The 25,467-nt window shown below is 44.4% G+C and overlaps 1 protein-coding gene across 3 annotated transcripts in view; it reads right to left on the bottom strand.

The window, feature by feature from the left end:
* The window catches only part of LOC114503488 (zinc finger protein 709-like), a 155,543-nt gene that overhangs the window by 8,598 nt on the left and 121,478 nt on the right, over nt 1-25,467 (bottom strand). For 2 of the 3 annotated variants that reach the window (XM_028521098.2, XM_036034383.1), the window contains exon 1: nt 2,133-2,276. The exons of the other annotated variant lie outside the window; for it this stretch is intronic. In XM_028521098.2, coding sequence (XP_028376899.1) covers nt 2,133-2,135 — 3 coding nt within the window. In that variant the 5' untranslated portion in view covers nt 2,136-2,276. Of the gene's footprint in view, nt 1-2,132; nt 2,277-25,467 lie in introns of those variants that run through there. 3 annotated transcript variants of the gene reach the window in all.

Genomic DNA, 25,467 nt, shown 5'->3' with positions numbered 1-25,467 from the left:
CAAGGTCAAAGTTCTCTAGAGTCATGGACATACAAAAACTGACCTAAAAAATGGAAAAATCACCTGAGACTTAAAAACACCCATCTCCCATCCTCAGGTTCCCTTCCATAATTAAACCTAATTCTATTTGGTTCCCCGAGTTTCTTGTCTTATTCACACAGTATCTCCCAAATTATATTTTAAAAGCCCAGATGCTAATGAAAACTAGAATCAAAGAGCTGCAATATTTAAGGGAGAAAGGAATCCAATGAAATGAAACAGCAATACGGGAATCAAGACAGATGAGCAACTTCTTCCCTATAGTTCAGAAGGAAATCACACATAGAAAGTTGAGTATGTTTTCACTAATGGTCTAGACACCCCCTGCTGAGATTAAAACCCGGGGATGGGTCAGATTAAAACCCAGGGGAAGGAGGGGGGGGACACCTGAGCAGCTCAGGAGTGAACTGTGGGAGCACCTACAGCACAGGTGGCAAACACAAGGCCCACAGGCCAAATCTGGCCCTCCACTTTGTTTCTACTGGGCACCAACACAGAGCTCTCACTTAACTGTTGAGGAGTAGTTACATTTATAGTCCTAAAATTACATTTGGCCCTTTGAGGGCAACCGTAAGGCTGATGTGGGCCCCCAGTGAAAATGAGTTTGACATCCCTGTCCTACAGTCTCCTCTCCCGTAGGCATGAAAGAGCTCCCTTCCCTTCCCCCACCACCCTTTCCTTCTTGCAAGTGAGAGAACTCTCAGCCTGACTCAGCTTAACTTCTGATCCAAACGAATTCCCCAATTCATAAACCCTTTCTCAAGGACACAAAAACACCTGACCTTCACAGACTTGCTCAATGTACACAAATTATACTCCGAATGCAAACCTCAACATGAAATGTAGAAATGTCTAGGCCCAAACATCAACAACCACAGAAAGGAGGGCATCCGCACCCACCTCCACCCAAGGCCCTGCACTGCTTCCCCACTTCCAGGGCAAGGAAGCTTTTCTCAGAAATCTACTCCAACAATTCTGCTCTGCAAGGCTAAGCCTTGGAATTGGATTTTAAAACACTCCCAAAACAAACAAATCTCAGAAACTTATTACACATGCTCAGAAAGAGTGAGAGAAAAATTCTAGAAATGGAATGTAATTCTGGATTTTTTTCTTCTGAATTCTCTTTTTGCATGTTTGGAGGTCTTTTATACATCTTTAAGTTCTATTGATTAAAATACATTTTACCCTTATTAAAAACTGAGGCTTAAATAAGTCAATAAGTGTTTTCAAAGTAACAGACCCAGGGAAGGGGCGGTGCTGACAGGAGAGAACACCCAGGAAAGTTTCCAAAGAGGAACCTCCACCCAAAGGACTTCCCAGAGGATGTTTGCGCCCAGGGAAGCTCCTGAGGGAGAGGAACAGGGATTCATGTGTCTTCCTGATGGTTACTCTCGGCATTCCTCTCATACAAAATATCCATACAAATATTAAACTCTAAAAAAGGGCATCCCATTGTCCCGTACAAAAATTAAGTAAGCAATTAAAATATTGAGTCTGAAACGCAACCCGGAGAACAAATAGTTGATAATGATGCTGTAATTCAGGAACGAACGGATGGCTTTGGGAACTCGAGAACTGATCTGGAAATCTGAGGATTTATTGCAAGTTTTAGTAAAAGGCAATCTGGGCGAACGAGGTCGTGGATTTGAGACCCTGCTTCCCAAACATTTAGAAAACTCATAAAAAGACGGCTCCCCCTGGGGAGAAAGACGGGACTGGGGACCCTACGGTCCACAGCTCCTCCCCGCACAAGCCCCGCAACCCAGTCACGATTTCCCCAGGTGATCCTTCCCGCGGCCACTGCACCATCTGGGGAGACGTGGGGCTGTGGGCGCAGAGCTGCCCAGAGACGCTGCGGAGGCGAAGTCGCCGCACAGAGACTGCACGGAACCTCCACGTCCCGGTACCCGGCCCAGCCCCCTTGCTGTGTGGCTGGAGGGGGTTGAGGCCCAGGGGAGCCCCCAGCAGACTCCGTCCGCAGACTCCAGACTCGACCAGGGGTAGGCCAGTCCTACCACAGCCGGTTCTAGCCGGTTCCAGCCAGTTCCAAGCAGGCGCTCCACCAGGTCTCCGCACCCGGCCCGCACACTCACCATTTCTAGGTTTCCTGGGTTTACCTGAGTCCCGCCCAAACTTCCACTACCCGTGCAGATCACGATGCCATACAGCCTACAACAGTAACCAGGGCCCGTTAAGTAAAAGCGAAGTGCATTCCCGAGCCTGCCCTGAAGGTAGTGGAGAAGTCCACGCCCATGCGATGCCTCACCCCACCCACCTGCCTCAGCGGCCCCCTGATTGGACAGTTGCTGATGGCGTTCTCCCTGAATGACAGCCCTCTGCAAGACCCTAGACTCAGACTTTAAACAGAACTTTTATTTGACATTGAGCTGACTGTATTTGCCCGGCTCTTTGGAAACACGTGGGCACAGGTGTGCACAGGGAATTCCTCATTCAGTTTCCGAATGGTGCAAGTAAGAATAGAACATAAGGATGGGAGCCAGGCCGGGCCACACTGGAACAAGAGGGTTTATGTCCTCTGCAGATCAAGGGCTTGGTGCAAGGCTGTCAAGCCATCCATGGCACTGAGACTCGTTAGAAACACCGACACTTAATATGGTCTAATGATCTATAATAACGAGTTTGGCTCCGTTTCAATCTTTGATGCTTCCCAGCAATCTCTTCCTCACCTCCAGTCAGTTCTGCCTCCGAGCACTTGGCTCTGGTGGGAAGTTGGAACCCTGGGTCCCTAGCGTGGGTGCTCGGACGCTCCTCAGTCTCCCCACGGGTGCGGCATGTGTTCATTACATTCTCTGGTGTACATTTTACGCTGGAAGGAAACTTAAGTTTTTCCTGGGTCCCTAGAGAACTCCAACATGTAAATGACTATAATATCCCTAAGACAATTAATTCCCACTTTCACTGATAGTAGAAAAGAATAAATCACTTATTTAAACTAGGTTACATACGGAAACTTTCTCCTCCCCCCTCCTCTGCTTACTGAGGTGAAACTGACAGCAGAATTGTCTGTATTAAATACTGCGGCATGATTGATTTTGATATGCATATACTATCTATGTACTTGTAAATTTGCTAAGTGTGGATTAATCTTTCTCACCACACATGCACACAAGTAACTATTGTGTAGTGATGAATGTTTCAATCTGGAAATACTGATATGCCTAAATGATGGGGACTGTGAGATTTTTAATCCATTTAGTTATTTATTATTTATTTATTTGAACAGCTTTATGGATATATAATGCACATAGTATACAGTAAAACCCCACATAAAATGTACATACAACAGTTTTAGTATATTCCCAGGTGTGTACAGTCATCCCCACAGTCAATTTTTCAACATTTGTCGTGTCTAAAACAAACTCCTCTACACTTTGCTATCACTCCCAACGTTCCCCTCTTCCTCCAGCAATTCCTAGCCTTAAGAATCCCTTAATCTAATGTCTGTCTCTATGTGCGACTTTGGGCTCTCACATGCGTGGAATTATATACTACATGATGTTGCGATTACTTCATTCATTCAGCATAATTTTTTGCAAGGGACAACTGTGTTGTAGCATGTATATACATCATTTGTTTTATGGCCAAATAATATTTCATTGTTTGGATAAAATGCTTTTGTTTATCTTCCATCTGTAACAGACATTTCGGTTTGTTTTCACTTTTGTGGGATGCAGCAAGACAGTGCGTAGAGGGAAATACATCGAAGGCATGCAACTTGAAAAAAAAATCTGAATCAATGATGTAAGCCTCTATCTTATGAAACTGAAAAAAAAGGAGTGCAAATTAAACTCAAAGCAAGAACAAGAAAAGAAGTAATAAAATTTAGAAAATAAATCAATAAAAGTACTGAAAAACGATTGAGAAAAATCAGTACAACCAAAAACTAGTTATTTGAAAAGATTAAGGAAATTGAGAAACATCTATACAAGCTGAGAATAAAAGAGAAAAGACAGAAATTGTTCCTATCAGAAATGAAAGAGGAGAAAATGAAAATGTAAGGGCATTTAGCAAAACCCCAAATTCACTGATGATAGCAAACTAGAAAGAGGGAAACTTCCTCATCTGGGTAAAGAACCTCTACAAGAAACCTGCAGTTAACATCATACTTAATGGTGAGAAACTAGATGCTTTCCTGCTAAGATAAGGAAGAAGACAATTTTGTCCCCTCTCACCAGTCCTCGTTAACACTGTCCTGGAAGTCTAAGGAAAGTTTTGGAAAGGACAAAACTATGAGACAGTGAAAGATCTGTGGTTTCCAGGGACTTGGGAGTGAAAGGGAGAAATTAATAAGTAAGTGGAGCACAGAAGATTTTTAGGGCAGTAAAAGTGTTTTATATGATAAGGAAAAGATGGACACACCTCATTTTACATTGCCAAAGCCCAGAGACTACAAAACATGAAAAGATCAAAACTAATATAAGTGTCCTGGTGAGGCCACCTTAGTTTAGCATGCAGAGACAGGCATTACCTTGATTTACACTGCCGGTAACTGTGAGGCAAAACAGTCCCAGAATTCTTTTATCACAAAAGGGCAACTTAATCATCCAAGAGTCTGTAAAGCCAATTCTGGTCAGTGCTAAGATGACTGCCTGCTGTTTGGTCAGTGGTGTGGACCCTTGAGTCCCATCCTTTAAAAGGATGTTCCAGTTAAAGGATAAAAGTAGTAACTGCCTGAGCTTCATCATGCCCGGATGAGGCGATGTCATCCCTGAAGGCTATGAACTCATTTCCTTTAACCCGGGGAATCCTAAGGTGCTCCCCAGGAAGCCTAGAGGTCTGGGAAAGGGGTGACCTCCTTTAGCACCTGGCAAGGGACTGAGAAGAGGGGGGGCCACCCCCTCCTGGTAGGATATGCCAGAGGTGCCAGGTTTAGCTATGTCTTGTCTCAAGGGGTCTCAATAGCAGAGTTCTTGGGGCACTGTTTACAGGTCCCAGGGCATAATGAGTAGCTTCCTAAGGGGTCACAGGTTCAAGACCACTTTTAGGATAGCTCTACAAGCAGTGACAAATGTGTTCTAATGGCATACAGTTGAGGCCTCGGACAGTTTCTTGCATCAGAAGCCTATGGACAACGTAAGGCCATCGTGAGCAACTGAGGAGGCACAGCAGGTGGTCACTGAAGGTTCTGCTGTGGAACAAGTGTCTGAGGGCACTATGGGAGTGCCCATCGTATGGCAATCTGAGTCCAGAGCCTTTTGGTTTTGCTGCAGGGGTACCTACTGTTCAAGGGGGGCCAGTTTGCAAGAAACAGCATAAACGGACCCAAGTGCAACGTGTAAATGGACTATGTTTCCTCCAGAGCACCACAATTATCTAGACAATGTTGTGGGCACTAAGAAGGGCAATAGCTGTTTCTTTACTGCATAAGGATGGAACAAGACCCAGATTACTGAATACGTTTTAGGAATTTAAACACAGGGCCAGGGCCTCACCTGGTATACACAGCAATGGCCTCTCCTTCTTATGAGTGACTTTTGTCAATATTTTTATGTCCTGAATACCCTCAGAGGAGGATGTCATTAGTGCAATGTCATACCTGTGCCCCCGGAGCAGAGTGGATGCGGTTCAGACCCTGCCTGCAGAGACCATGTGTGTTGGCAGTGATGCTGAGGTCCTGAAGGTAACCAGGTAAAGGTGGATCACTTTCTTTCAGAGGTGAAGGCCAATGGCAGCGAAGAGGCTGCTGTTATAGGTACAAGCAAAACAGACACAGTCAAATCTGTGATGGCAGGATATGGACCAGTTACTGAGTGAATGGAGGCAGTAACTTCCATAACACTGGGGACTGAGAATAAGGGCTTCTTTGGTGCCAACACAACCTTAGTCCAGTGTGAGCTGCTGTCATTTGTTCTCACAGGTTGAAGATCAGCCAAATTCAGCTATTATGAGGAGAAGCAGTGGGGATAATCTCTTCTTTATCAAGTAGATGTTATTTGATGGTTTTCAATCCTTCAAGTCCCTGTTCAATTCACATTGGGTCATATGAAGTAACTCAAAATTTAGTTTTATAACTCATTAGTTCAGCCCATTGCCGCTCTGTGTGGGGTGTTTTAAAACAATGGGTACTATGACCATGAGGAATGTATGTAAGACCATAGTTCTCACAGGTCATGTAACACATCTCCCATTTCTCCCCTGGACTATGTTCAGTAACTCCTCCAAAGTTTCCAGAGGTATCTCGCTTGAATTTAGTGGGATCCCAGGTACACGCAATCTGAGTCCCAGTATTGATTATTTGCATTAAGGATTGCCAATTAGTGCATTATATTGGGTGATAAAATCAATTCAGGATCTATGCAGCAGAAGCCCCAAAGCCAAATAATTTCATTACATATTTGTTCTTTTTAAATATTTTAAATTTATTTTCCTTTTATTTCCTTTTTTGTTGGTGGTGGTGTATAAGTTCATTGAGTATTTTTTGTATTGCCAATTAGGTCAAACTGTGGACCTCTGTTTCAGCATTTTCTTCTTTTGTTCTCTCCTTGCTGTCTTTCCCTGTTTCATTGGGCGGGGGAGCAGTGCACTAGATATATTTTGGGGAAAGGGTTATCCTGTACATATATTTTTTGTAAATTATGTAATTTATAAATAAATACCCTGATATTTATTAATTTTTTTCTCTAGAGAGCCACGAAACAGTGGTCTCAGGATTGGGGTCCTTCCCATCAACAAATCAGTGCTTTATAAAGTTCAGGGACTCTGGGTTTAAGTTGAACTTGAACTAACCCCTTGGCTGCTCTACAGTGAGGCCATGGTTCTTGTCCTTGTATCCCGGAGGGCCAGGATCTGTGTTGCACTAGATGCAGGGGCAGCGGCAGCAGAGGTTCTTAAGGGTCCTGGGGAGCCCTCTGGAATTAGAAGTGTGGGTTCAGTGGGGCCTCTAATATCAGCCTTTCTGCCATGTTGTTGTTCTTCCTTTTTAAATACCTGCTCTTTCAGGAGCTACCACCCAATGGGCTCACCTTCCTCTCCCACTGATATGATCCCACTATGTTGGGGTGAACCCAGCCTCTACTTTACTCTAGCACACAGATAAAATCCTATCACAGACATCACCCAGGACCACTTTAAGGAGGGCCCCAATCCCACGCTCCTGCTCCAAATGCTTACAATTCCCGAAACTGCCCACTCTGGTCGGCAACAGGACCGAGGTGTAGCAGGCACAGGCAACACCTCCCAGGCAGCACGCTCACAGCACCACTCCCCAGCCCCCGTCAGCCCCAGCACAGGCTGCTGCCAGGAGCAGAGCAGGTGAGCAAGTCTAGCAAGAGAAGACCATCCCCGTGGTAGTCCATGCCTTAACATGCTGATCATAGCACCACCAGTTATTATGGTCACCCACAGAGGTGTGCATTCCCAGGTTAAAAAATGATGCTGGTATGCCCCCTCCCCACCACCACCACCACCAACCACACAGACACACACACACACACACACACACACACACGGAAGGTTTGAAAAGGCTTATGACAATAATTGAGGTCTCAGGGCAGCCTTTCAAGCAGCTCTAAATTACTTCAAAGAGCAAGGAAAGGAGCCTGGCCTGAGTGTCCAATGGAATTGGGTGACTTGTGTGATTTGAATCTCCTGCTATCTCCAGGGGAAAGCACACCCAGACTTTCTCATTAGCTTTTCCAGGTGGGACTCCAAGGGGAAGAGGAGGGCGTGAGGCTGCAGTGGTGAGCTGTCCAATGTCCAAAAAGTTAGGAGCTGATTGCTCCTTGCAAGGAAAGTGGTAGGTAAGAAAAATATGCATAGTCAATTGCTTCTTTTTATATAAAAAAACAATAATGGAATGTTCAAGAAGTTCGGCACTGGTTATTGTGGATGGCTGAAGCAAGAGCCCTGTAAAGGACCAGGATATTCCTGCAGTGAGTATACTTGAAACTTTATCTTATGGATTTTTGCCAACGTTTTCATGAATTGTTCTTTAAAGTAAACTTGAGTAATCAATCAAGTAGACCTCAAACAAGACCAGAATCCAGAAGGCCTGTAGGGGGCGCTCTCGAACCCTGCATAGATTGAGAAGTTCGACAGGAAGCATTGTTTCTAATACTCCTGGCTTCCTTTTCCCTTTTATAAAAGTAGCCTCTCCATTGTCTTGGCAGACTTTAATGTGGCTTGCCATGGTTTCCTGTGCTGAATTGCAATTCTCCTTGCTCCCAAAGAAACTTATGCTGTTGGGAAAATATCTGGCTGACTTTTTGTTTAAGGCCAACACGTTTGGTGGACAGCCCAGGCGTGCAGGGAAGACCCCTGATAATTCCAGGGCTGGTGAATGAAAAGGTACGCTGCCCGCAGAGCCCACTGAATGAACCACTGCTTTCTCACTGACCCTGAATTTTGAGGGTAAGTTTTCTCCTGGATTTGACCTCCTGCTCTTTTTGTGTTATGAAGTTCTAGAGACTCTATTTGGGACCTAATTTAAGACTGTGCATTTCTGGTTAAGGCCGCCTTTGTCTTTGAGTACTTCAGCCTGACCTTTTCAGGACCAGGCTCTTCCTCTGGGGTCGTTTTACTCCTCGCTCGAGCTCTGTCAGGATCCCAGTTCCCACGGGAACAGATGTGGTATTTGTCCTCAGCCTGTTTGGACTTTTCACTCTTGAGAAAAGCCTACAAAAAATATCCCATTAATGTAAATACTTTGAGGGTACCTCCCCACCACAGGGGCCCCAGTTGATTTTCTGTTTAAAAACTGTGGTCTCTCCTCATGCACATTTTTAGCTAAATGGACTGATTTGGTCAACAGTAATTTAGAATACCAGTGGTCATTAAGGGGAACTTTTGCAAGCCCCAAACTATAGCTCTGACATTGGCAATGCTTATTTCTGAATGGAATGCCTATTTCAATAGATATTTTAAGGCTTCCAAACATCAGCATGAGTCTAAGGTTACCTCTTGCAAAATATATTTTTAAAATTAACTGACAAACACTTAACGAAACTAACGGCCCCCGAACCTCCAGCTCCTCTCCTCCCGGCCTTTCTGTTTCTCTCCTTCCGATGCTTCGCCCTGGCTCCGCCCCCAGCACCAGCTGTTCCTCTCCCCACCTTCTTTTCTTTCAGGCTCCACCTCCAGTGCTGTCTTTCTCCTCCTCCCAACCTCTCCCCATCCACCCCTCCTCTGCCCTTTTACAATTAAATCTTCTGAGGAACCTAACACACTCCAGCTTTCTTAGTTCTGTGAACTGAGGCCAAATATCGAGCCATAGTTGAAAAATTTCCTAAAGTAACTGGGAACTCCCATACATTTGGGGAAGAATTTAACATACTGACTTAAACTTGCCAGCCTAGCTTCTCAGACGTACATCAGTCCACATGCTTGTTGGTGAGGGTCAAGCCACACTCTGAATGAATGAAGCCTGAAGGAGAACGCAGGCAAAGGGATTTAGGGGGAAAAAAAAACTAACTTTTGGTGAAATACTGAAGTACTTGCTGAAGGGCTCTAATGAGCAATTACAGTGCCTTTCTGAAGCCTAGTGACTGGCTTCAGAAAGTGCAGGCTTGTTCACAAAAGTGTGGTGACCCTGATAAATGTCATAGGTAAAACTAGACAGATACATGCAAAAAAGAAAAAAAGAACTAGACCACGTTCTTATGCCATGTACAATAAAATACTCAAAATGGATTAAATGCTTAAATGGAATACCTGAAACCATGAAACTCCTAGAAGAAAACATAGGCAATAAACTCTTTGACACTCCTCTTAGCACTGTGTTTTTGGATATGTCTTTTCAGGCAGGGGAAATAAAAAAAATAAAGCAAATGGGACTACATCAAACTAAAAAAGTTTTTGCACAGCAAAATCCATCAACAAAATAAAAAGACAACCCACTGAATGAGGGAAGATATCCGCCAAAGATACATCCAATAAGGAGTTACTATCCAAACTATATACAACTTAGAACTCATACAACTTCACACATACACACACACACACACACACACACACTCCAATTTAAAAAATGGTCAGAGTTCCTGAATAAACACTTCTCCAAAAAGGACATACAGACGGCCCACGGACATGAAAAAATGATCAACATCACACATCATCACAGAAATGCAAATTAAAACCACAGTAAGGTATCAGCTCACATCCGTCAGAACGGCTATCATCAATAAATCAACAAACAAGTGTTGGGGAGCAGGTGGAGAAAAGGGAGCCCTCCTACTGATGGGAATGCAGATTGGCTCAAGAGAGCACAGAGAAGAGCCTGGCCAGGGGTTTTTTATTGAGAGTAGGAGTGGGCTGGGGGGAGAGTTCACACACACGGACACACGGAGGGGCTTTCATGGACTGGATCTCCTCACAGCACAGGAGGAGTGAGCGGCCAGGCTTTTTTTTACCACCTCGCATATTTGTGGGATGCACAGGGAAAAAGAACAGGTGAGGCTTCAAATTGTCAGCTGTCACATAATTAAAAAGGCATATTGGTCACAGCACGGCGCTCCTAAAATGCTCATGCAGTCAGAAGCCGTCAGAGCACTAGGAGCATCTCTTGTTCTATTATTTCATCTTGGACTCAGCCCCCAGCACAGAGCTCCTGAAACCCTTATAAAATCCAAAGTGGTAACAGCACGAAGTGATAACTCTGGTTGGGCTCCTAATGGCTCCCTGAGGGGGCCTGTCACCAGAAAGGCTAGTCTGTGTGATGTGTGAGAACTTGGGCCCCTTCCCAAGCTCCAGCGCCCACTGCCACCCTGATAGAATATAAAGAAGGCCTTCTGTATGAGTGCTCTGGGACCTGGGGAGCCTAGCCACTGCCTTGATCAAGAAATGGTCAAACAGAAACTGTTCTTGAAGTGAGCCAGATTGTAAATAGCTGTCCCTTTGATTTCTGAGGTCCCTTTTTGTGAAGCAAGTTTCAAAGTGGCAAAGACATTAGAGTTTAAGTTTATAAATCATTGGTTCACAGCTTCCCTGCTATGTGTGGAATATCTTAGGACAGTGGGGGCTCTGACTATGGGAAATTTAGGCAAGACCATAATTCTCATAGTTAAGAAGAAACAGTCCTATTTGTCCCTCACCTTATATTCAGAAATTCCCCTAACATTACTGGGGTCCCTTGCTTAAATATAGTGGGATCCCAGGCATAACAGCAAGTTGAGTCCTAGCATTGATTACTTGTATGAAAGTTTATTAATACGTATATTTCAGCAGACAGCAAAATTAATGCACAACCAATGTCATACAGGCCCTCAAACCAGGTAGTACCCCTGTAACGTGGAGAATTGTAATGGGGAATGGTAACCCACCCACCCCTCTTTTGATGTTGTTTCTGTAAGTGCTGACTCTTAATATGTAGCTTGTGGATGAACAGCGCATTTGTATGAAAACCCTGGGAACTAGTTTCAAAGGATACAGACTCTGACCTTTAAGTGTCTCAGTTCTGGGAGCTTTGCTCACCTTCGACTGTGGAGCCAAGATGATGTGAAGCTGGGATGACGTGGAGCCAGGATGACTAAACCAGGATGACGCACACCTGATGGTCATTTGTCGCATCAGAATGGACTGTGCTCCTCTGCACACAGAGAACTTCTCAGCCCCTCCCTTGATCTCTTTGTTCTGTTCCCCTCTCCCTCCTTATAAAAACCTCTGCCTGCCCTGAGATGTTTAGAGTCCCCCATCTTCCCAAAGCGATGGGCTTTGTGACATGAGACCCCATCTCCCAGGTGGCCGGCACCGACAAATAAGCCACCCTCCTTTACATCAGCACCTGCCTCTCAAGTATCAGCTTTCGTGGTGGTGGGCAGCCAGCCCTACTTTCAGTTACACGCCCTTCCATCTTTTTCCTGATATAACTTTTTCTAGTATGCTGTGAATTTCTACTTGGTGAAACTATAAATCTTAGTTTTTAATATAGTTTACTTTTGTTCCTTCCCTCCTGACCTTTTCTGTTTGATGGTTGTTGTTCTTTTATTGTTTTCTAATCACTGGAGTTACTTCTGGGAAGGTGTCCTCTCTACCCTGATATTTATATACATTTTTCCTCCGGAGGACCTCAAATCAGTGCCACCAGGTTAGGAGCCTCCTCGTGAAAACTGGTTGCTTTATGGAATTTAAGGACCTAGGCTGAAACCGGGTTTGAACTGATCCCTGGGCTGCACCACAGTGAGGCCCCGGCTCAGGATCCGTGTTGCAGCAGATGCAGGGGCAGCAGCAGCAGCAGCAGCAAAGCTACTTAAGGTCCTGGGAGCCCTCCGGGATCCTAGCAGGCTGGGCTCAGCACGCCACCTGCTGGCTGCCTTTCCACCCCGCTTCTGTCTCTCATTCTAAACAGCTGCTCTTTGGAAGTGACCAGGGGATGGGCCCACCTCTTGCACAGGGTGTAGTTCCCTCTCCCATCCCCATCCCTGGGACAGGTTGGGGCCGTCTAAGCCTCTGTCACAGCTTCACTCTAACACACCGGTAGGCCCCAACAAAAATATCAGCCCAGGGCCACTTTAAGGAGGGACCCAGTCCCACATTGCTGCTCCCAAATGCCTAGAAATTCCAAAAACTGCCCACTCTGGTGGGCAGCACACAGCACTGAGGCGGGGCAGGCCCAGCAAGGCCTCAGGGCAGCATGGCTCCCAGCACCAGCTCCCCAGCCCCCAGCAGCCCCAGCGCAGGAGCACAGCAGGTGGGCAAGTCTGAATAAGGGAAGACAGACCCCGGGGTGCCCCTGTCTGGACACACTGCTCATGGAGCCAACTGTTACGGTCGCACTCGGAGAAGTGGCTCCCACAGCGAGACTAACGCTGGTGTGCGTCCCACCCCGCCCACACACTAAGAGGGTAGGAAAAGGCCTATGAGTTACGAAACTTAGGTCTCTGGGGAGGGCAAGGTGGTCTCTCAGTCAGCTTTAAAATGGCTTCAGGAAGCAAAACAAACCAACAAACAAAAAATCCCCACAAATAAATAAAGTGTACCTGGCCTGAGTTCTTATGGCAAGAAGGAGGAAAAAATTCAATGATGCTTGTCAAAGACAGGGTGGCAGGTTTAATGAGTTTGGACTCAGCTCTAAGAACACCATTGGGCAGGTAGACACTCGTGGCCAGAGAGCAGAATAAGGATCAGTGGATGAAAATTTACGAAAGGAAGATTCAGGAGTCAGGGGTTCCTGCTGAACAGACCAAACAGGATTCTCGGTGCACACAGGCCAGGGTCCCAGACGCCACCTGACGGTGGAGGAGGAGGAGCCTGATCCTATAGGAGGGTGGGGGATTCCGGTTCACCTCCCTCACAGGGGTCCTGCTACAACTCCATTTTACAGGGAAGTGCAACGCTAGGCCTGGGAGAGGGTTCAGGACCCTGACAAAGTCGGATCAAGTAAAGAATCTTTGTGAGGGCGGGGCCAGGGCAAGAGTTTTGCACACAGGTGGGCTCGTGTGGTTGGGATCTGAAGCCAGTGCCAGGGAAGGGAGCACGGACTTCCTCATCCGCCGGTCCAGGTGCGAACACAGGGGAGAGGGAGGGGGCGGCTTAGCGGTCAACTAACACCAATGTGGAGTCTGACTGCAAACACAGATGGGTGAAAAAGGTGTGTGCATTTGCAGTGGCTTGTATTTACATAAAAAATCTCGAAGTAGAGGCTCAATAAATGCTCCAAGCTACATTTGGGGGTGATGGCTGGAGGGACCAGGATATGTGGGCAGTGAGTCTTATTACATTGGAATTGTCTTACAGATTTATTTAAAATAAACAGAAATTTACATACACCATGTTTTACTGCCCACTAGCCTTTAATTTTTAACTTTTTTACATAGGAAATTATTCTAAGATTTAATTCCTTTAAACTCAAATGGTTAGAAAAGCGTAAACCTTGCAAATAAGAGTTTTCAAATCCCTTGCTGCCTACAGAACAAGTTGCACTCGGGCTTGTCCTTCCCCTGAATCTCCCAGGGAGGTGTTTTCAGGGGTAAGTAACATATTATGATGCAATTTGGGATTGAGTTTAACTGCTGAAACTTAGTAAAATTTTTGAAGATTTACAAAAGCTTTGATTAGTCTTTCTCACATCACTTCAAATATAAATTCAGTATTTTGAAACTTTTTAAATTTCAGTCTATAGAGACACGCACACACCAATGCAGACATAAAAGTGAAAAATGGACCTGAGAGCTTTAGTACACTCATTCACCTCTTGAGGTTCTCTTGCTTAAAAGGAACAAAACTCTATTTAGTTGCACAGTTTCCTTGCCTTACTTATATCTGCCAATCAACCTACATTTTTGAGCCCAAGAAACCAAAAATGTTATTTCTCAGAATAAAATTACCAACTTTTCAGGGAAACTGGGGCCAAAGGGCTGCACTATCCAGTGGATAAAGGATCCAAAGGAAAGAAACAAATTTGGAATCAGCTCAGAAGAGCTGCCTGCTTCCCACAGGACAGGAGGAGAGGCCCTTCCAGAAGGTTCCACAGCAGAGTCTCCAGGTTGAGACAGGACCCCTGGAGTGGGACAGTCCCTGGGGATGAAGGGCAGGGACAGGTGAGCAGCCGCAGGAGTGAACTCTGGGAACTGCAACACCCTCCGCACATTGCTTTGGACCATGTGAATATTGTCAATGACACAAGCACATGCCCTGACTGGTGTGGCTCAGTGGATTGAGCGCCAGCCCATGAAGCAAAGCGTCACCAGTTCTGTTCCCAGTCAGGGCACATGCCTGGGTTTTGGGCCAGGTCCCTAGTAGGGGGTGCTCAAGAGGCAACCACGCATGATGTTTCTCTCCCTCCTTCTCTAAAAATAAATAAATAAAATAAAATAAAAGACAGTACAAAGTTTAAGGAATCCAGCCAATTCACACAATTCCAATGTTTATGTATAAAAGAGGGAAGAAAACCATAAGACATTTATTTCTTTCAACAAGGAAGACCATAAGTATTTGTTACTTTCAGAAAATAATGATATTAATTAACTATTATTTGCATGGTAAGAAACTTTTTTAAATAATTAATCACACCTGAACACCACTGGTGTTCAAGTCTAAGCCCCCTAAGGGGTAATACACCCCCCCAGAGTGTTTTACAGCACCCTAGCCCCACACAGAAGAGAAAGAACAGACCTCAGAATATTACTAAATACCTGCAGAGCAGAAAAAAGGAAACAAATTTTTAATACATTCAGTGTAGCCCTAGAGTACTTTTTTTTTCTGATACTCACCTATTTCTTGCCTATTTAGGAACATTTTATACTGTCTTTCAGGCTTTATTATTTATAAAAATTGTAAATATTTGAAAAACTGAGTAAATCTTTTCAAATGGACAAAGCCAGAGAGGCACAGAGCTGACAGGACCAACCACCAGGAAGTCCGCTGTGAGGTGTCACTCCTCCTCTCCGGGTTTCAGCTCAGCCCAGGCTCGGCTGGTCAAAGGGGAAGCACTGGGGATACTCACATCTTCCTAAAAAGTTCCCCATAACAGTTTTCAATCCTTGAAGGCCTTGTTTAATTTACCCAGGGCTGTATTAGCTAATATTACTACGGAATAATAACCATAAAATCCCATTGTGTCAAGCCAATTAGGAAATTGTGAAGACCTAATTTAATACCATTTGAACTTACAAATTATTGGTTCTGAGCTCTCCTGCTCACGATGGGATATTTTAGGACATGGGTGCTGTGACTGTAAAAACAGACCAAGATTTCTGATGCTTCTGGCCAAGCACACAAATCTGACCTCTATGTGAGAGTCAGTAATTCCCCTAAGATCATTGCATACCTTGCTTCAATTTATTGAGATCCCAGTTATAACTGTAATTTGAGACTCACCACTGAGTAACTGCATGAACATTTGTGAATGACAGCATTATAGGAAGTGGCAACTTTAATTCAAAACGTATGTTTTAGAGGCTCAAAACTCAAGAAACACCCTTTTATCTTTTTTTCTTTTGAAATTCTTTAAGTATATCTTGGATTTCCTGCTGGGTCACTTTGTGGTCTTCTTTTCAATACATTTTTCTTGGCTTCCTTCTCTTATTTTCTTCCCTGATTTGTATTTTAGGTCATTGGATAAAATTTACATAGTGGGTGTCCTCGTTACACTGGTATCTACTTTTTCTCCCCTAGAGGGCCCTCAAATCAGTGCCTCCTGGTTAGACACCCCCACCCTCCCCCCCATGGAAATGGTTGCTATAGGATTTAAGGACCTTGGCCTTAAGTCCTGTTTTAACTAGTCCCTTTGCCGTGCCACATTAAGGCTCTGGATGTTGTTTCCAACGTCTCAGAGGGTCAGGATCTCTGTTGCAGGTGGCGCAGGTACATAGTACAAGCACTTAAGGAACCTGTCGAGCCCTCCGGTATCTGGAGAGTACACTCAGCCCGTCTCCAGAGGGCTGCCTTCCCTGTCTCTCCCTTTCTCCCTGAAATACCTGCTCTTTTAGGAGTGACCATCTGATGGGCTCACCTCATTCACAGGGTGCAATCATCCTCATACCAACTTGGGCCCCTCGGATGTTGGGGAAACCCAACCTCAGTCACACCTTCACTCTAAACACAGGTTCCAGTCAAGACATCATCTCAGGACCTTTCATATTCCTGCCTCCAAAGGACAACAAATGATCAAAACTACCCACTCAGAGTTCTCTGCACGTACAACTCAGGCTCAGCGGGTCCACAGTGCAGCACAGGGCAGCTCGGCCCACGGGAGGACCTCACAGAGGCCTTGGCTCACAGAGCAGCAGCCTCCAGGTTCCTGTCAGCCTGACAGATGAGAAGGGCCAGTAAACAAGCTGGTCCTTACTTAAGTCTCAGTAAACAAACATTAAACACAGGGAGCCTGACCACTCACGACAAAAACAAACACAAGTATGAAAAATAGGCATTTGCGCTGGCTTGTTTTTAAATTAAAAAATAAAACACTGATAGGATGATGAAGAAGTGATCAAAACTGGTTATTTGAGGGTGACTAGAGAAAGAGCGCAGAAGTGGAGCAAGATATGTGAGCAGGGAATCCTCTTAGGAAAAGTTTACATCTTCCCATTTATATATTTTTAAATTTTATTTATTTATTTTTAGACAGAAGGGAAGGAGAAAGAGAGGGAGAGAAACATCAGTGTGTGGTTGCCCCTCGTGCGCCCCCAACTGGGGACCTGGCCCACAAAGCAGGCATGTGCCCTGACTGGGAATTGAACCAGTGACCATTTGGTTCACAGGTTGGCGCTCAATCCACTGAGCCACACCAGCCAAGGCTTAATCTTCCCACTTATTGTTTATTTAAAATAAAGACAGAAATTTATATATACCATATTTTTCCTATGCTTACTCATTACCTTTAGCCCTGGCTGGTATGGCTCAGTGGATTGAGTGCCAACCTGTGAACCAAAAGGTCACTGGTTCAATTCCCAGTGAGGGAGGGAACAGGCCTGGGTTGTGGGCCAGGTCCCCAGTTTCAGGTATGTGAGAAGCAACCGATCAATGTATGATGCGGACTCTGGCCAGCAGTGTCTTCGGTGTTGTGGATGCAATGAACAAATTCACACCGGCTACTGAAGTCCTGCAGAGAAAGAGGGGCAGCACTGCCACTCTCTGAGAGAGAGAGAGCACCTCAACCCTTGCCTGGACAGGCTTTTATTGCTTTCTAGTAGCATTACATCAAAAAAGGTTCTCATTCATTATGCTCAGGTTTCTTTTAGGTGATTACTTTTAACAGATAACATAGGAAAGCATGTTACTGATTACTTCTTACAGATTAACAAGAAAAAAATGTTGCAAATGCAAGGGAATGATAAGAGTGATTGGTCTGGTTATACTCTGTCCTTGAGAGAATTAGCACAGACTTCAGGGAGTTACTTTAAAGACATGCAGTAAGCAGTTGCTGCTTCAACTCAGGGCGAGGGAGTTTTAGCAAGAGCAAGACTCAGAGCAGCCTAAGTATAATGCAGGCCTGGTTTCCCATGGGAAAGCCCACCCGTGGGTTTGGCTTCCTGATTGCTAACATGCTCCTGTCAGTTTCCCAGTAGGGCTGGGCTACATTTGCCATTCCACGCAGATAGGTTTTCTATACTTATTTCTTCAAATAGTCTCTGTTCCTTTTCCTTTTTCTCCTCCTTCTGGGATTCCTATAGTGTAAATGTTTGTGCACTTGATGTTGTCTCAGAAATCTCTGAAAGTATCCTAATATTTTTATTTTGCTCTTCTGGTTGGTTGAGGTATACTAGTCTATCTTCCAGGTCACTGATTTGTTCTTCTGTATTAACTCATCTGACATTGATTCTTTTTAATGCATTTTTTCATTTTAGTTACTGTATTCTCCAGCTCTGCTTTGTTCTTTATTATTCTTTCTAACTGTTTGGTGAAGTTCTTCCTACATTATCTATTTTACTCTCAAGTGTCATGAACATCCTTATGACCATTTTTTAAAACTTTTTATCAGACAAATTACTTATGTCCATTTCAATAGGGTTTTTCTGGGAAATTTTTTGTTCCTTTATTTAAGATATTCTTCTGTCTTTTCCCTTTCATTGACTTTCTATGTTTTTTAAACATGAATTATACAAAATATCTATCTCTCCCAGTCTTCAAAAAGTGGCCTTATGTACAAGCCACCCCTGTGTAACTGTACTGGGTGGTTTGGGCAGGCTGATTGGACCCAGGCAGGCACCTTGGGTGCTGGTAGGCCAGACTGAAGAGCACTGAGAAGGAAGTCCAGGTGTGTGTAACGACGCCTTGTCAGTCCTGCTTGCTTCCTTTGTTCAAAGCTAAAATGGGCTCTGGGAAATTTGGCTGTGAACACACTGGGCCAGAGCACACAGACAGAGCTCACACCCACCCTATAAAGGTGGAGGGAACATAAACAATGGTGATCACCAGAACCTTTGATCTCAGAGATTCGCCATGTTTTCCCAACTTTCTCTATTTAGTCTTTTCTTTCACTGGCTGTTAAGAAGTTGTACAATCAGCCTTCAGTTGTCTCTCAGGAGTAACTGTTCTATATAAAGGTGTATATTTCAATGTGCTCATGGGCAGGGGTGAGTTCATTGTCCTCCTACACTGCTGCCATCATGGGCCTCTCCACCCTTCTTAGTTTCTCCTGGAAGGATATATCCATTGTCCTCATATCCTAATCCCTTGCATACAGAGGAAATCTGACAACTGTTGGATTTGTCATCAGAAGCCTCTGTCTGTACAGGAAACTAGAGATACTTTAGAACATTTAATTGCCAACCTCTCCACCATTCCTCTCCTAACTCTGTATACTAATTGTACTGTTTTTTCCCCTTCAGCTAAGACAGCAGAAGATATAATTTATTGTACACACATTGCATTCAGTCACAACTGAGAACAAAACTAGTCCAGAATGGCACAGGTCCAAAGTTAAGAAACATAAGGGATGGTTTTGTATAGGCAAGGTGGGTATCTCAAAGGCGGTTGCAGTGATCAGGTTGTGGTGGATGCTCTGGATGCACTGAAAAGTTCTAGGCAGCAGAAATGTAGTCTAAAAATTTGTACCAGTATCACTGGACTGTGACTTTTTTCAATTCTGCTCCTATGGCTTCCACGAGTGAACAAGCTAGCAGTTTACTTGGACCTCTGTTTAATCTTTCTTCTTTTGCACTTTGGCCTACACATTTGCTTTGCCCTCCACTTGGCTCTCATGGTGTGGAGCTTTCTAAGAAGATGCTGCTAAAGCTAAGAGCTCATTGTACTGCTGAGACTTTATACCATGTGAGACCTCCCTGGACTCCTTCTAGAACTTCTTGCCTAATCAATGAAACATCCAGAGATATAAGAGGTAACATTTATAATATGGAGCATTAAACCTGCAACATATCCTGGGGTTCCATAGTTGTTCCCCGGCAACTTTTACTCCTTACGCCAATATAATTTCACTCTACCCGCAGATAAACTTAGCTGCTTGCATCCTTCAGATTTTTTATTCAATCAGTCACTATCATAATTCCATAAATTCCATTAGGATTTATTTTTACTTACACTTGGCAGAAATATCTTTGGGGTCACATTGCTTAAAATCTTATGAACTTGGAAAGTATTATGCAGTCAGATCATTGGTTATGCCTATTTCATTACACAGTCAGTCAGAGATTGGACACCATCCCTAAATTTACAACACAGTTTACAACAAGAATTGCCTGGTAGTGTTTCTGATAGTGAAGGAATGAGATTTTTGAGAATTTATTTTCCTGGTGAAGTGTTGGCACAAGTGACTATATGGTCAGAAATTTGTCCAGAACTTTAGGGGTAATTGCTTAATCTACAACCAAAGCAAAAGCTGCCCAAGAAAAATCTTTAAGTTCATCTGCTGATGTTGTATTAGATAACAGAATTTCTCTTGATGATAAATTAGCAGAGCATAAAAAGGTGGTGTCCAAGTCATTGCTAATACCACCCATTGTACTTGGATAAATTGTTCAGAATGAACAAAAACAGTTATACAAAATCAGGGGCCCTTAGAAACTCTTCATCTTTTTACCTCTTTAGGTGGCTACCCACAAGTTCAATCTAACTGCCTTGAACTGTTGCGCGTGGGTCACCGGCCAGCAGTGACCACGGAACGCTGTGGATGGCTCGTCGAAAAACACGCGAGAAAAAACGCATGCACAGAGACAAACTAGTTTCTGTGGGGAAGTAGGGAAGAAATGGCCACCCCCCCTAGTGGGGAGCGTGCTGATTTACCGTCCACACTTGCTTTTATTGGGCTCATTTTGCATAATAATTCAGGTAAAGTACAGTACTCATTAGGGGGAAGTAAGGAACCATAGAAAACAAGGAACTCTGCTGGTCTATTTTGAGTGGGGGTCAAAGAGCTGTAAGACTTTGAGGAACAAACTAACTTCCTCCTTGGACCCCTCTCATTCAACTGAGAGCATTCTAAACAAAGAAGGTTTCACAGTAATTTACATGTTCTTTCTTAGGCCTAATCACCCGGGGAATCCGCCCTTTTCAGCACAGAGCTTCACCACCCTGTCATTGTTTCAGGCTTAGGTGGAGCAGGGGAACTAAGGCAACCAAGAGATAAGGGGATTTTCTCCCAGATGAGAACTCAGGCTATGTCAAAGCCGAGGAGCGAGGGTCCATCACCCCCTTTTGCTGCAGCCCCCAAAGTCCTTCTTTTGGGGGGCCTCCCAAAGTGATCGTGCCTGTCTTAGGTCGTTCCCCCCATGGGGAATCTTACCCGTCTTTGGCTAACCGACCAAGCATTTTGGGGTTCAGTTATGAATAAAGCAGCAGAAGCAGCATTCCTGCCAGGGAGATAAGCTTTTGTCTCCTTGCTGGCTTATGGTTCCAAGGGCGTTCCCTTAGCCTTAGCCTAGGCGGGGGTTTCAGCTTCTAATACCTGTCAGGGTGGTTCCCAACATCGAACAACATGAAGACCTATTTAGAAGGTAGAAAGAAATGCCTAAGTAAGCTGTCCTGGCTTCTATGGGGGCTGCAGCCTGGGGCCTAAGAGAGGTAAATTTCCGTTACATGCTTTTTTGAAGAGCCTAGTATTGTGTGTTTGGAGAAGAGAGTTGATTGGAACATAATATCATGGAAAGCCCTGCACTGGCTTCAGATAGTCTAAGAAAATAATTTGTCTGTATGAATATCTAACATGGTCCAATTATGGCAAACAGCCCACAGAGGGGGTGAGAGGGTTCTATAAAAACTATTTGCCATTAGCCATAGGGATCCTTTCCTCATTATAGGAATTAAGTCAATTTATTATATCACCAGAGGTATGATTTTTCATATCAGGAGCACTGGTCAGTCACTAAATTAGCCATGGAAAAGGAGGAGAGAATTCCTTTACTTCTGCCTAGACCCTTAGGGCAGAGGCCCCTCAGTGATTTTATAGTACATGGGTTCACAGGGCCAAGGTTAAACCATAAGACTGAGACTGAGAAGTTCAAGTCAATTTATCATGCTGAAACTTGAAATTAGCCTCTGCAAAATGGCACTTAATATGTGAAGAGTTAGGGATGACAATTCTTTGTACTTGGGTAATTGGATGAAGAGCTCTTGTTGCTCTGGGTGGGACCAGACAGCAAGATCACCAGCAGCAGCCGAAAAGGGTCTGTAAAAAGAACAGGAGTGTGCTCTGGGCCAGGGCATCCTGCAGTGCTCCCATGGCTGCCAGGACAGGACTCAGGGAGCTGAAGCCTGGGGGGTGGTCTCTGAGCAGGGGTGGCCTGTTTGATCTGGGGGCAGAATGCAGCATGTCTCCACTTGACTCCATTGGCTGTCTTGGTGGCATACTCTCCATGAACTATACAACTCATGTGATCCCAAGGGACACCCAAGTGGCCAAACGTCTAGGAAAGGGGTGATGATTTTCTCCAGGACAATTGTGTCAGTTGTAGAACTGGGAATTATACTTCCTCCTGCAGATGGGATATACCAGAGTTTATGTTTTGTGGCTCTATCCTGTGGGCACCAGTATCTTTTCAATGAGAAGGCCTCTGTAGAGAACAAGCCTGATGAGTCCTCTTTCAGGACCCAAGGAAAACACGGAAAGCTGGCTGCATTGGATCATCAGCTTATGGCCTGCGAGAGCCTCCATTTCCAGAAAGACTGTGCCTATTGCCACCAGTGGCTACTCTAATGCATTTAGCACCAGGCTGACATGGGACTCTGGGAGGCATAAGAGGAGGCTGCTAAAGTCTCTATAGTATAGGAGTCTGGGGAGGGAAATGCTAATAGTGTGACTGCTATTTGAGCAGATTCTAGAGCTTTTGTCTCCCCATTCAAAGTTAGTCGTTTTTCACACTGAGGTTTAAGGTAACAAACAATGTGATTTCACCAGTGAGGCGAGGTTCTGCCAAAAGAGTGCTTAACTGTAAAAAAAGATAAATAAAGAGCCCTGGTTGGTGTGGCCCAGTGGATTGAGTGCTGGACTGTGAACCAAAGGGTTGCCGGTTCAATTCCCAGTGCAAGGCACTTGCCTGGGTTGTGGACCAGGTCCCCAGTGGGGGGTGGTCAAGAAGCAACCACACATTGATGTTTTTCTTCCTCTCTTTCTTTCTCCCTTCCCTTCCCCTCTAAAAATAAATAGATAAATAAATAAATGGAAGAAAGGAGAAATATTTAAGCTAAAATTCAGCTCAAAATCAAAGTTTATAAATACATGTCAAAGCACTCAGAAGAAAAAAAGCCCTTTTTGTTTGCTCCATGTTCTGGAATAGCAAATAAAAAAATGTTTTGTTATTTAAAAAAAAACAAAAAGAAACAGAGTCAGTCTATTTTTAAGTGTTTTGTAAGTGAGCAAGTACAGGAGATCATTACAGACAGCTGGGATTGCTGCGGCTGAGGAGCGTGTGTCCCTGACATGGGTCGGCCACTGCTTCTTCCACCCGCTCAGCTCACCGCCTGGGGCCGGGGGCACACAGGAATTTCCCAGAGTGCACTCTGGGAAAGGTGTGGACTGCTAATGGTGTTTGCCAGTAGGCTGACAGAGTGTGGGCTTGAGCTGGGGAAAATGCAGCTGGACATGGACTCAGGACAGGCGTAGAAGGGCCTGGGGCTGATGCCTAAGAATTAGTTAGACTTCACTTGGGGAGGACTATGGGACACGCCTTCATATTTCAGAGCCATAGTATTTCCAAATGACTGTACAGGGAACATAACTTAAACACCAAGACAGACCTGGGAGCCCTCTCAGTTTGCTGCATGTTGTGTGCATGAGATGAGGGCAGGTGAAACCCTAGAGGGCGTTTTCTCAACCAAGACAGGGCTTCAGGAAAGGTGTGCCGGTGACAGTCCTTCTTCTCGGTCCTCATTCTTCCTAAGAAAATCACAAGCTGGAAGTGAGAAATGTTGCACACATAGAAATCAAGATTCAAGAGAATTTCAAAATACAAAAGCATTTTTATTGTTTCCTGTTAATTATTTTGAATATACATGCAAACAGGTAATTACTACCATGAAAGGTGAAGAACACTCCATCTCCCCAAAAGGACATTCTTGTGGTGTCCGTTTTTACTAAACCCCTCCAATAATAAGTAAGCAGTAAAAAATAGAAATGATTGCAATTCCTTTGCAATCAAAGCACTTACTTTTCTTTGCCCCTCTTCCATAACATGTGCTGGTAGTCTGAGCACATGTTATGGAAGCAGGAAGTGGGCTGTGGGTCTTTGTGGACCCCTGGAACAAAAATCTTCTGGCTACTCCCGCTGTTAGAAAGAGAAAATTTTCCCCCATATCTCCTTTTATACTACCTTAAGATATTACTCAAAATGACATAAGCTGTCTGCAGCTGTGGTTGTTAATAACTGTGAGTTTGTTGTCATTCTACTGTTCATAGTTTTGATCTTCTTTTTCTTAGACAAGTGCCTTTAACATTTCATATAATAAGGGCTTGGTGATGATGAACTCCTTTAACTTGACTTTATCTGGGAAGCCCTTTATCTGCCCTTCCATTCTAAATGAGAGCTTTGCTGGATAGAGTAATCTGGGATGTAGGCCCTTGCCTTTCATGACTTTGAATACTTCTTTCCAGCCCCTCCTTGCCTGTAAGGTCTCTTTTGAGAAATCAGCTGATAGTCTTATGGGAACTCCTTTGTAGGTAACTGTCTCCTTTTCTCTTGCTGCTTTTAAGATTCTCTCCTTATCTTTAATCTTGGCTAATGTAATTATGATGTGCCTTGGTATGTTCCTCTTGGGGTCCAACGTCTGTGGGATTCTCTAAGCTTCCTGGACTTCCTGGAAGTCTATTTCCTTTGCCAGATTGGGGAAGTTCTCCTTTATTATTTGCTCAAATAAGTTTTCAATTTCTTGCTCTTCCTCTTCTCCTTCTGGTACCCATATGATTCGGATGTTGGAATATTTAAAGATGTCCTGGAGGTTCCTAAGCCTCTCCTCATTTTTTCTGAATTCTTGTTTCTTCATTCTGTTCTGGTTCAATATTTCTTTCTTCCTTCTAGTCCACACCATTGATTTGAGTCCTGATTTCCTTCCCATCACTGTTGGTTCCCTGTACATTTTCCTTTATTTCACTTAGTATAGCCTTCATTTTTTCATATAATTTGTGACAATATTCAACCACTTCTGTGAGCATCCTGATTACCAGGGTTTTGAACTGTGCATCTGATAGGTTGGCTATCTCTTCATCGCTTAGTTGTATTTTTTCTGGAGCTTTGATCTGTTTGTTCATTTGGGCCATTATTTTTTTGTCTCTGCACACCTGTTACATAGTAAGTGGTGGAGCTTTAGGTGTTCACCAGGGCAGGACAACCCATGTCGCTGAGTTGTGATGCTGTATGGGGTAAGCGAGAGGGATTCCAAGAGGGTACAATGCCACTTGCTCTGCTCTCTGCTAGTTTTCAGTCACTTCCCCCACTACCCAGAATCAAACTGGGCCTTCTGGTGCTGATTCCAGATGGGTGGGTTTGTGTACATTCTAGGACCCTGTGGGTCTCTCCAAAAAACTCTCCTGGGAGACTGGGAGTTTCTCCTGCTGCCACCTCCACCCCCACAGGTGTTTTTAATCAG

Source organism: Phyllostomus discolor, chromosome 8 (genome assembly GCF_004126475.2).
Source record: "Phyllostomus discolor isolate MPI-MPIP mPhyDis1 chromosome 8, mPhyDis1.pri.v3, whole genome shotgun sequence".
NCBI lineage: Eukaryota > Metazoa > Chordata > Mammalia > Chiroptera > Phyllostomidae > Phyllostomus > Phyllostomus discolor.
The sequence above is the reverse complement of the archived record's forward strand: the minus strand, read 5'-3'. Positions and strand labels throughout refer to the sequence as shown.